The sequence below is a fragment of the Chiloscyllium plagiosum genome, chromosome 3 (genome assembly GCF_004010195.1).
Source record: "Chiloscyllium plagiosum isolate BGI_BamShark_2017 chromosome 3, ASM401019v2, whole genome shotgun sequence".
In the NCBI taxonomy this organism is placed as follows: Eukaryota; Metazoa; Chordata; class Chondrichthyes; order Orectolobiformes; family Hemiscylliidae; genus Chiloscyllium; species Chiloscyllium plagiosum.
The window spans coordinates 23,650,047-23,663,091 of NC_057712.1; the positions used below are offsets into that span (position 1 = coordinate 23,650,047).

The window sequence follows — 13,045 nt, forward strand, 5'->3', positions numbered from 1 at the left end:
TTTCAGAGAACATCTCTGGGACACCTGCACCACAAAATACCCCAACACCCCGTGGCTGAACACTTCAACTCCACTTCCCACTCCTTTAAGGAAATGTAAGTCTTGGGCCTCCTCCATTGCCAAACCCTAACCACCCGACGCCCGGGGGAAGAATGCCTCATTTTCCGCCTTGGGACCCTGAATCCACACAGGATTAATTTGGATTTCACCAGTTTCCTCATTTCCCCTCCCCCCAATGTATCCCAGTCCCATGCCTCCAACTCGGCACTGCCCTCTTGACCAGTCCATCATCTTTTCCATCTATCTGCTCCACCCTCCTCTCCAACCTATCGCATTCTCCCCCACCGTCATCTACCTATCGATTCTCAGCTACCTTCTACCCCCATCTCCACCCGCCCTCCCATTTATCTCTCAGGCCCCCGGCCCATAAGCCTCATTGCTGATGAAGGGCTTACACCTGAAACGTCGATCCTCCTGCTTCTGGGATGCTGCCTGACCTACTGTGCTTTTCCAGCACCACACTCTCGACTCTGATCTCCAGCACCTGCAGTCCTCACTTTCTCCTGTGTGTATCTGTCAGCTCGGACTCCTTGATGGATCAAATTAACAGCCCCAGTCAGGGAACTCGTATTCGATGAGGTCCACTTGGCTGACATCGTTGCAATCACTGCCCATCTTCTCAATCTTTCCCTGATGTCTATCATACCTTAGTTCAGATATGCTTTGAATAAATCTTTGTTCACCTTCTATAGAACTTGTTATGTCCTTGTTAGTAATGTTATCCAGAACAGCTCATAGAACTCCCAAATGTTACCCAGTTGAGGTTCTGTATCTCCTAGATAAAATTCCAAATGTTCAGCGCAGTCCTCTCTAGAAGTGAGTGCCTGTGCATTGCTTTGCTTGTTGAATTACTTTCTGAAATGTAAATAACTTTATTTCACTTATGTTGTGTTTATGTTTGAAGTTAAAAAGAGTTTCTTTTGAAAAAAATCAATTTCTCCCCCTTTCCTTTGTTCTGTAGCTCCACCTCAGTTTACAATCTTGCCGCAAGATCAAACCATTATCGAGGGACATACTGTGGATTTTCATTGTGAGGCTGAGGGTAATCCTGCACCAACTATAACATGGACTAAAGGAGGTATGATGTGCAGGCTATTGTCAGGGATGAATTTGGGCAAAGCACCAACGAAACAAATTGACATTATCTCTATTAACTGTTGGACTCAATCGTTGCTGTCAACATATGCTGCCACACTTGCTGAGCTTCTCCAGCATTTTCTAATTTCATCTTTGTCTTTTTTGCTTTGTAGAATGAAGCCTGTACCCAATTGAGTTGCGTTTTGTGTAGATAGTTTTGATGTTACTAACTGGAGGTTTTTTTTTACTGTTCCTATAAGATTAATGAACATAGAATATGAGTGATGATTTGAGAACTTATTATAATCTGTTGGTTGTGACTTCCCTTTTTGGCCAGTTTTCCTCTTTTTTATCATAGTGCATTAAAATAATTTTCTGTATTATTCCAATTTGCACTGTTAGTTACATGGAGACCGCATCAGTAAAAGCTTGGCATTTTTATAAAGAACTCACTTTCAGTTTTTCCAGTAGATAGATTAAGGAATAATTTGCACATATGCTTGTTTTTTTCAGACACTGCTCATTATCCCAAAAGTGATATTTATTTCATGAAAACACTTGTTTTAAAGATTTGCACATTGCTCAGTATGGTAATTTTGGCCTTGGCTACCAAACATGCTCCATGAATGTAAGCATTGCTGATGTTGTTGAGGTAGATCTCTTCAGGTAAGAAATGACCTAGCTTAGAGTGCAGCAATTTTTAAAAAAAATCACATGGAGCTGGTGTTGCTGTGCTGCTATCAGAAATCTGACCAGTTTTTGAAGTGTAATAGAAATCCTCTTTGGTTTATAGGCAGTCCGCTTCCTGGGGACAGGCGGCATGTAATCCTCTCCCCAGGGACACTGAGGATTTCCAGCGTTGCTCTTCATGACGAAGGGCAATACGAATGCCAAGCTGATAACATAGTCGGTGCTCTCCGAGTTCCAGCCCAGCTGACTGTACAGCGCAGAGGTATTCTTCAGATCTAGCATTATTAAAAAAGTCTGAAATGAATGTAAAGAAATCTTTTTTTTGGAACCGTAATGACAACTTAGAAGTGAGATGTTGCTCCGTTTTGTAGACCAGTCCACGTACCCCCTACTTCTCTTTATTGTTGTTCTAACAAAAAAATTACAGGTAGGATCATAAACACCCAGATGAAGTTAATTCTTGAATTACGTCTGATATTAGAACTTGCTTTATTATCACATGTACTCACATGGATACAGTGAAAAGTTTACAGATCGCAACTTGGCCATCTTCGGTAGCAAGGTACTGATTCTTAAGTCCAAATTTTTAAGAAAAAATTAGAAAAATAAAGAGATTATAAAGTCCAGCAATAATTTGGAAAACTGGAGAAATAAAAGTTCTTCCAAGCCAGACCATACTGGGCTTCATCTCAGGGCCGGGAGTCTGATTACACACCGAGACGCATATTCATCCTCTGTAGAATTGGATAGAACATGCAATCTTAGCAAAAGACCCACTGGCCAACGTTTGTTCCACGCACTCTGTACGCACCCCAACCCCAACCAAAACTGAGAACAAGATGATAGCCATGGCTAACAAAGTTGGAATACATTTGCACAACAGATTTGCTTGCTTTTACCTTGTTTGGCAGAGACTTGAGGTCACATGGGAAGAAAATAATCACACAGCAGCAGTTCCAAATTCATGTGTCCACCATAAACAAGTTTTATTTTCCTTTTTTCTCTTGGTGCCTGTAGTATCACTGGTCATTATAAACACCCCAGCTGATCTGACGGTTGCTGCTGGGTCAGACGTGCAGATTCCCTGCGGTTCTCGGGGGGATCCTGAGCCAACTGTAACATGGAGTAAGGTAGGTGAGAACTTCAGTAAAAGCAGCTTTGAAAGGTGAACCAAGTGGTAGTTTAAAACACACGCACATCTTTTAAAAGGAAACTGATTTCACCTCGCTGAGGAGAGATCAAAAACAGAATTAAGAGCGTCAGTGCATATCATGGTTTGGAGCTGCCGGTGTTGGACTGGTGTGTACAAAGTTAAAAACTTTACCACAACCACCTAATGAAGGAGCAGCGCTCCGAAAGCTAGTGCTTCCAAATAAACCTGTTGGACTATGACCTGGTGTTGTGTGATTTTTAACTTAGTACACATCATGTTTACTTTGAATACCGTTTATGGACAATGTGTCTTACAGACAAACTTCCGTAGTTTCTAGATTTCATTGGAATGTTTACATAGTAGAATTATAAAATTAACTGTAAAATTGATCTTCTATTTTGCCTTGATTCCTCAAACTCAAAATTAGTGTAAGGAGCAATTATAACTGTCAATTATAAACACATACAATGCAGATAAGAGCTCAGCAACAATGAAAGCGTCAGTTTGAAAAACTTGTGACTGCCACATTTTATTTTATATAGATAATGCATAAAAGGTTATCTGTTACTGTTTTTGGTTAACAATTTGACACTTCTACATTTATTGTCAGCAGAATGAAAAAGAAAATTATTTTCTAGAGATTATCCTCCAGATGAACTAAAGAGAGGGTCGGGCCCCTTAAAGATCAAGGAGGTCAGCTTTGTGTTAAACCCCAGGAGTTAAGGGAGATTCTAAATTAATATTTTGTGTTGGTGTTTACTGTGGAGAAAGAAATGGAGCCTAAAGCATGTAGAGAAATAAATTTTGATGTTTTAGAAGCAGTTAACATGACAGAAGAGGAAGTTCTGGAGGTCTTGCAATATGTAAAGGTAGATAAATCTCCAGGACCTGACCTAATGTATCCCAGAATGTTGTGGGATGTAAGGGAGGATACTATGAGAACCCTTGTGGAAATACTTGCATAATTTAGAACTACGGGTGAGTGCCTGATGACTGGAGGGTGGCTTAAACCTTTGTTTAAGAAAGGTTGGATGATATACCTGTGAGTCTGACTTTGGTTGTGAGTAAATTGATAGAATTTATGCACATTTAGAGAGGCAAAATTCTATTAGGGATAGTCAGCATGGTTTAGTACAAGAAAATCATGTCTCCCAAACTTGATTAGGTTTTTTGAGAAAGTTACCAAAAAGATTGATGAGGGCAGAGCAGTAGATGTTATTTAGAAAAGCCTTCAACAGGGTTCCACATGATAGAATAGTTAGTAAAGTTAGGTCACATGGGATTCAGAGTGAGCCTGCCAAATGGATACATAATTGGCTTAATGGCAGGAGATAGCGTAATGGTGGAGGGTTGATTTTCGGACTGCAGGTCTGTGAACAGCGGTGTTCGATAGGGATCAGTTCTGGGTCCTCTTTTGTTTGTCATTTACATAATGATTTGGATGAGAATGTGGAAAGCATGGTTGGTAAGTTTGCGGATGACTCGAAAATTGGTGGCATAGTAGACAGGGAGGGTTGATTTTCGGACTGCAGGTCTGTGAACAGCGGTGTTCGATAGGGATCAGTTCTGGGTCCTCTTTTGTTTGTCATTTACATAAATGATTTGGATGAGAATGTGGAAAGCATGGTTGGTAAGTTTGCGGATGACTCTAAAATTGGTGGCATAGTAGACAGTGAAGAAGGTTATCTAAGGTTACAAAGTGATCTTTATCAATGGGTCAATCTGTTGAAAAATGGCAGATGGAATTCAATCTAGATAAATGCAAGATACTGCATTTTGGTACAGGGTAGGGCATTGGGTAGCATTGTAAAACAGTGGGACCTAAGGGTGCAGGTACATAATTCTTTGAAGTTTGTGTCAGAGACAGACATACAAAAAGGCACTTAGCACGCTTGCCTTCATTGCTCAAACCTTTTGAGTATAGGAGTTGGGGAGTCATGTGGAGGTTGCACAGGACATTGGTAAGGCCTCTTCTGGAATACTGTGTCCAGTGTTGGTCACCCAGTTATGGGAAGGATATTATTAAGCTGGAGAGGGTTTAGAAGAGATTTACCAGGATGTTGCCGGGTATGGAATATTTGAGTTACAAAGAAAGGCTGGATATGCTAGGACTTTTTTTGCTGGAGCATAGGAGGTTGAGAGGTGACCTTATAAAATCATGAGAGACGTAGGTAAGGTCAATAGCAAAGGTCTTTTCTCTAGGATGGGGAGTCCAAAACTATGGGACATAATTTTAAGGTGAAAGGAGAAAGTTTTAAAAGGGACCTGAGGCGCAACTTCTTCCCACACAGGTTGGTTTGTATGTAGACTGAATTACCAGAGAAAGTGGTCAATGTAGGTATAGTTACAACATTTAAAAGATGTTTGGACAATTACATGAATAGGAAAGATCTAGAGGGATATGGACCAAATGCAGGCAAGTGAGACTAGATTAGCTTGGGAAATTTGGTCAGCATGTTCAAGTTGAATCAAAGGGTCTGTTTCCCTGCTGTTTGATTATTATTCTATGTTGATAATTTAATGATAAATATAAGCTCCCTTAACCTAGGGCTGTTTTTTAAAACTTCAGGCAAACTTTTTTAACAAAAATCCACATGCCTGGAAGGTTAATGTTTACATTAAGTTTGGTGATTAATTTCATTGGAAGATAACAGCATGGTGGTTCAGTGGCTAGCACTGTAGCCTCACAGTGCTATGGGGAGAAAGTGAGGTCTGCAGATGCTGGAGATCAAAGTTGAAACTTTATTGCTGGAACAGCACAGCAGGTCAGGCAGCATCCAGGGAACAGGAGATTCGACGTTTCGGGCACAGGCCCTTCTTCAGGAATGAGCAGAGAGTGTTCAGCAGGAGAAGATAAAAGGTAGGGAGGAGGGACATTTCCAACGCCCCTCCTCCAAGTCGCTCCTCCCTACCTTTTATCTTCTCCTGCTGAACACTCTCTGCTCATTCCTGAAGAAGGGCCTGTGCCCGAAACGTCGAATCTCCTGTTCCCTGGATGCTGCCTGACCTGCTGTGCTGTTCCAGCAATAAAGTTTCACAGTGCTATGGACCTGGGTTCGATTCCAGCCTCAGACGATTGTTTGTGTGAAGTTTGCACGTTCTCCCTGTGTCTGTGTGGGCTTCCTCCCACAATCTAAAGATGTGCACGTCAGGTGGATTGGCCATATTAAATTGTCCTTAATGTTAGGTGCATTAGTCAGAGGGAAATGGGTCTGGGTGGCTTACTCTTCGGAGGGTTGGTGTACACTTCCACACTGTAGGAGATCTAATCTACGACTGAATTTGAAGTTAATTGAATCCTTAATGTGCATAACATTTGCTCTTATTTCACATGTAATACTATATATACCTCACTTATTTTACAATCTTTTTCAACCTGACTGTATAGATACTGCCAAAAAGCCATTTGTGCTTAATCTCATTTCAGTTGGCTTCTCAATCTCAACACCTGATTGCTATTGAAGTGTTAAAGTATGTGGTATGCATCTGTTGGAAGCAGCCAAATACTCCAACAGACATAAAACCTCCAACCTCTGGACTTGGATTCTGATTCATTTCAATCAACGTATTTTATCCTCCTTGTCTGATGTCCTCTGCCATATTTTAAGAAGCTTAAAGTCTATCATTTTGACCATTGCTTTAACTTTTTAACTTTAATGGACTGTAGATCTTCATCAGATTGTACTGGGTGCTTAATTAGACATGAAGACTCATGTTTGGACTCGAGAGATTTGCACCTCTCAATTTTGCCAGATTGAATTTCTGTTTGTGACTTCTGCACTAAAAATGGAATGGGATTGAAAGAGAGATTTCAAAAATAAACAAGTTGGTGCTATTCTTCCCACGAAAATCCTGTAGTTGAAGTAGAATAAAACTGTAAACATGCAAGCCATCTGAGTGATGCAAAGTGGATACACACACACCCTGTTAATTTCCTTGTATTTAAAATGTTTGTTATACAAAAATATCAATTGTAGGGAATCTCCATCTCCATTGGATCGGAGATAAATTTGGAGATGGAGCACTTTGAATTGTTCTCATGTGTCCAAGCAGCAGAGATTCGAGCAGCTAAAGCAGTTTTGGGTGAGACCTGGGAACATGTGATAATCAGTTATATGACTTTAGAGAAGACTGAGGAAGAAGACAGAAACAAACATGGAGTCTTATCATGGGAAAGGTTGGAACACAAAGTTTCACAATTGTCTTAATTATAAACCTCTGAAACATTGAACCATGATGTGGTTACACAGACACAGTTGTTTGTGTTTGCAGAGATTATCTTCATGGGAGAGAGAATGTCAAAGATTTGTTGGGCTCATTATAGAGAAGAAGGCAAGTGTTGAGAATATGTGAACCTGAGGTTTCAACCTGTACATTAGCCCCACATTTTAACACAATACAAAGATTTTGATTTTATATGGTCTATCTAAAACTTCTGATTTCAAAACTGAGAGGTATCCACACATTTTATAAAATTAATAGAGGCCCAAGGGCTAGGTGAGCTTTGCATTTTATTCAGGTTAATTGCACTTTAGCAGTTACATAATGTTTATGCATCTATTGACACGTAATGTGACCACACTGTTTTCGTGGTGAGACAATTCTGATGAATTATTAATCCTCATTAATTTTTGATGTGTAATAGATCCCAAAATATCATAGATTCTGCTTCCTTAAGAACAGCATGAGCAGGAAGGGCAAGTCAATGTGGGAAGCATGATGTCATTCATTTTGTACCGAAGAAAAATAAAAGTTGGAAACGTATACCAGCAGATTCAAGATTAGTTCCTCTTATCAGACTTATGAATGTACCTCTCATATCTTAGAGGTGATCATTCTCTGTACCTTCTCTGTAGCTGTAGCACTATATTCAGTGGTCTGTTCTATTACCCTGATATACTGATGTAAGGTATGAATTGCCTGGATAACATGCAAAACATTACTTTTCCCTGTATCTCATTGCTTATGACAATAATAAGTGAAAAAAATTCTAAAAATGATTTGAAGGTAGGAACAATGGCACAGCGAAGAGATGTGGAGGTTCAAGGAAAACAAATGTCAAAATCTGGTGAACAGGTACAGAGAAAAAAAAATAAAGTGTTAGTAGAATTAATCTTTATCTCAAAAGGACTTACATCAAAAGAATTGTTTCAGTTTGAGAAAGGTCTTGTTAGATAATGTCTGCAGTACTGTTCCATGCTTCAGAAAGTATGTATTGTTTTGTGAATGAAGAGTCACAAAAATGATACCAGTATGATCTGGTTAATTTATAAGATCAGTTTGCATCGACTAGGATTGCATTCGTTAAAGTAATGAAAATTAATTTGCGATCTAGTCATGCTAATTTGATGAGAAAATACTCTGTAGGGGAGAGGGAAGTCTAGAAGTCAGGGAGATAGATGTAATATACTTGAGAACAAATTGAGAAGGAGCAAGTATTAGTGATTTAGCGATAAATCCCTACGCAAATGAAGTGTATCCAAGGCTGCTGCGGGAGGTGAGGGAGGAGATTGCAAAGGCTCTTACACTAATTTTGTCTTTTAATTCGGCCACAGCTAGAGTAGTGTGTGTCATTCTGGTTGACACACATAGGAAGGATGTGATTGCTTTAGAAAGGGTGCAGAACATTTCACCAAGATGTTGCCTGGAATAGACAGGCTGGAGAGGCTGAGGGTATTTTCCTTTGAATAGAGAAGGCTGATGGGGGAACACAGTTGAGGTGTACAAAGTTCTCTTTTGTTTCTTTCTTCTGCTCTTTCTTTCACTTGCTTTCTTTCACTTTTTTTTGCTTTCTCATTTTTTACTCTTTATTTTGTTCTTCATTTCTTTCCCTGCTCTCTCTTTCTTCACTCCTACTTTGGCTGTTTTTTCACACTTTCTTTTTCTTTCTTGTTTTCACTTTCTCACTCTCTTTTTCTTGCAGTTTTTCTTTCTCTATGAAATTCAGCAGCACTGCCAATCCATGTGAATGTTTTAGAATGGAGTCACAAAAACTTTAAAAAGATGTGCTGTGGCCAAGTTGGTCACAGTTGTGGATTCAAGGCCCACTCTAAGGGGAAGGGGGGGGGGGGGTGTTCTATAAAGCCCCATACCCATTTCCTGTCTGTCTGCCCCTTCCCCCCCCTCCCCCCCACCAGTACATTTTTATCAGCACTGGCGAGGTATATGGAGACTCCTGTGCCTATGGACTAGTTGAGATCCTTAGATGGTCATTTGACCGTCCCTTAATAATCTCGTCCTTCCCCTAGTGTAGTTTTCACTTGTTGTGGGAGAACTGCATGCCAAGTGTCTGTTCCAGAAACACTCACTGCATGGGCTGACAGTAGACATTTGAGAGGATCTTGCCTTGGAACAATAATTACCACTTTTTTATTATTAAGAGCTTTGGGTTTGAAACTGATGGTTACATCATTGGGAGCAATGGGACTGGGGTAAGGTGCAGGGACCCCAATGTCCTCTGACATCTGACCTCAGGATTTAACAACAAACATTAAGCCTGATACTGAAGTACTGAGGGAGTACTGTCTTTTGGATAAGATGTTAAAGAGAGAGCCTGTGTGTTCTGTCAAGTGGGTGTAAAAGATACCACAGCACTGTTTTTGGGGAAGATTCTGGAATTATTCCTGATGTCATGGTCAATGTTGATCTTCAATCAACTTCAGTAAAACAGATTATCTGACCATTGATGTCCTCACATGCCATATTGTGCATGAATTGGTTGGCACATTTTTTACATTATGACAATTTAGGAATATTTCACTGACTATGGGCCCCATTGAGAGATCCTGTCATCAGGAAAGGCACTATATAAATGCCTTTCGGTTGCTTTCTTTTGTTGTTAACGACTTGTTCAGAGTCAAGCAAGTTATTTAAAGATAACTTTGGTTATATCTTGGGAAGCTATGTTGTACTGGAAATTTTCTTTCCAGAATACTTCAAATTTGCTGCCTAAATGCTGAAATGATATTTAATCTAATATGTATTTAGTAAGTCCTTGTTCAGACATAATACAAAGCTATAATGGCAGCAGTGAATGTCTTTAATCTACTTAAGCTGTTGATTGATAATCTGCGAAGTAATATCAAAGCATTATCTCAAAGATAATGACATTGTCTGTATAAATATACAACAGTGACACAATGTTTTCAATATAGGATGGAATTCAGATTACAGAGAGTGGAAAATTCCACATTAGCCCTGAAGGATTCCTTTTTATTCATGATGTTGGACCTGCAGATCAGGGACGATATGAGTGTGTGGCCAGGAACAGCATTGATCATTCTGCAGCTAGTATGGTGCTGACTGTTGTTGGTAAGTCTATAACATGGGCTTGTGCTGGATCTAATGAGTCTGTTATCATTAACATTGATTGTGAAATTCATGTGGATTAATTTATGAATTTGGTTTGGAATGGATGTGAACACATGGTCAACCTTGCCCCTCCATTTCCTTTTTATTTTGTTACCTCACCTTCACTAAGCTTTTCGTGTTTTTCATTTACTGGAATAGCACGGTGGCTCAGTGGTTAGCACTGCTGCCTCACAGCGCCAGGAACCCAGGTTTGCTTCCAGTCTCGGGCAACTGTCTGTGTGGAGTTTATCCAATCTCCTTGTGTCTGCGTGGGTTTCCTCCGGGTGCTCCAGTTTCCTCCCACAGTCCAAAGATGTGCAGGTTAGGTGAATTGGCCTGGCTAAATTGCCTATAGTGTTCAGGGATGTTTTGGTTAGGTGCATTAGTTAGGGGTAAAGGTAGGGAAATGGTTTGGGTGGGATACTGTTGAGAGGATTGGTGTGGACTGGTTGGGCCAATGGGCCTGTTTCCACACTGTAGGAATTCTATGATTCCATGACTTAGCAGTCAGCAGATAAGGGTCCAGTTTGTCCCAATGTTGCTACTGTGGCTAATCATCACCTTAACTACCGTGAAAGTTACATGTTTCTGTTATAATGAATAATGCAAAATATGTAGCATTTGGAATTTGTAGCATGATTGCATAGATACTTTGGTTTTCCTTTGTCATATATCAGCTGTTGATGTAAAGTTAAAAATATAATCTAAAATTATCTCTGCTTCCGTCATGTCTAACTTCCCTGTCACCTCAACAGTCCCAGACATTGTTCGAAGTGGAGACACTTTTGTCGAGTCCTCAATCAAAGAAGCCATTCACAGTGTTGACAGTGCCATCAATTCCACTCGTAGAGATTTATTTGAAAGGTAAAAGCAAATTCTGCCGATATGTTCTGCTGGTTTTTGGAGTGTTACTCCGGAATTTCTTTTATATTCCTTGTACAATCTGCTTTTCAAATAGCGCTTTTTGACGGTACATTTAAAAATATTTCACACTTTTGACATTTTCAGAAGAACTTAGGTTCATCCCGTGTTCCAAAAGAAAACAGCTGAAAAGTTACTAGGCATCCTTCATGCCAAGTATCACAGCAGTTATTACTGATTCCAAAAGCACTTAAGTAAATTCCTGCTCCTTCTGCAGGAGTACCTGGTACAGTGCTTAGATTCCGTGTTTACTTATTCCATAGCCCTAGACTCTCTGATATATCTAAAGGGTACACATGTGAGGCTAGCAGCTAATGCCTAAGTTGCAAACCAGTTGTTGGGGAAGATGTAAGTGTGAAAAGTACTGCAAGTATGATGGCCTTTTTTTCTGGATTTAGGCATTTTTGGGTGGATATAACTCAACCAGTTACATCCAGAAAGTATGTGCGACCTGTTGAATTGATCTTGGGAAGAAATGAAATATACGATCTGTATTACAAGTGGTGTGCAAAAGAGAACTTAATTAAGTAAAAAAATGAGGTACTGCCAAATGATACAGTATAGTTTGTTAGACTGCGTGGTCCAAGCATAATCTTATTTTCATTATTATGTTACTGTCCCAACCTTCATCGTGTTTGTAAGAAATGTGTCTGTTAACATGAAAATGTGACATGTCTTAGCTAAAAGCCTTAAGGGTAGACAGCTTTATCTGTCCTTCCATGTCGAGGTGAGGCAGATGGAGTTTTTGGGGGGGGGGGGGGGGGGGCTAGTATATCTGCAATTTGTTCAGTTGGTCTGCTGCTTCCATTGAGACAACCCAGTGTACCATAGATCACAAAGGGAAAACAATTTTGTGCGAAGTAATTGGGGAGAGAGCAAGGGGCAAGATGAGGAATGAGAGAGAAAGGGCAAGGTGAAATGTGTGGTTAGAACTTCACATTCATCATTGCTTCCACATTGCGTGGCTTGTTCCATTGGTCTTATCGCCCTGAAATGCATTTTTTACGTTTCATTAGTTGTGATTAACAATATAGAGTATTTGGATCAGTTTTATTTTCTTAAAATTGTTCTTGACTTCTAGATTCAGATTGGATAGAGAAAAAATATTATTACAGATCAGCAAAAGCGTCAGAAATGAAGACATTGTCACTTTCTGTGTTTACACTTGTTTATCTTGTTTTCTTATTTAACAGTGTCTCCTTTTTTTTCTTACCTTTCTAACCATGTTGGACGATATAGTGCAGGTATAGTATCAGCTGTATTAGCATTTTATATATTTTGTGAGCTATTGTTGTATCAATTACTTTTGATGCAGCATGATTTGTTTCTATTTATCTGTTAATTTCCCCCTTTAAAATACACTTGAACCTTTTGGCCAGAAAACATTTGTTTTATTTGACACCAGATATTATGGTTTGAGGCCCTTTTTTTTGCACTGGGCTACGTTTTGCATTCAGCAGGATTTGTCAATGTAGTTTGGATATTATGGATTTTATTACATTAAGCATAAAGACATCTTCCTCCTTAACGCAACACACTGACCTCTACACTTCTGAAGCCAGGTGCCAACTCACGGATATCTCCTCCTACTGCCCCCAAGACCACAACGTCGCTTCCCATCGCCAAACTATCACCTCCCAGACCATCCACAACCTTATCACTTCAGGGGATCTCCCACTGTTAGCCTCAAACCTTAGAGTCCGGGAACCCCGCACCGCCTAGTTCCATGTCTTACCCAATATTCACAAACCTGGCCAACTCAGTCGAGGCATCGGCTCCACCTGCTCCTGCCCC

General features: G+C 40.0%; 1 protein-coding gene across 3 annotated transcripts in view; it reads left to right on the plus strand.

Moving 5' to 3' along the window:
* LOC122541771 (peroxidasin homolog) overlaps positions 1-13,045 on the plus strand; it is a 245,554-nt gene that overhangs the window by 183,771 nt on the left and 48,738 nt on the right. For all 3 annotated transcript variants that reach the window (XM_043678736.1, XM_043678754.1, XM_043678744.1), the window contains 5 exons: positions 1,022-1,138; positions 1,931-2,089; positions 2,845-2,957; positions 10,135-10,291; positions 11,086-11,194. In XM_043678736.1, the coding sequence (XP_043534671.1) occupies positions 1,022-1,138; positions 1,931-2,089; positions 2,845-2,957; positions 10,135-10,291; positions 11,086-11,194 (655 nt within the window). The remainder of the gene's footprint in view (positions 1-1,021; positions 1,139-1,930; positions 2,090-2,844; positions 2,958-10,134; positions 10,292-11,085; positions 11,195-13,045) is intronic.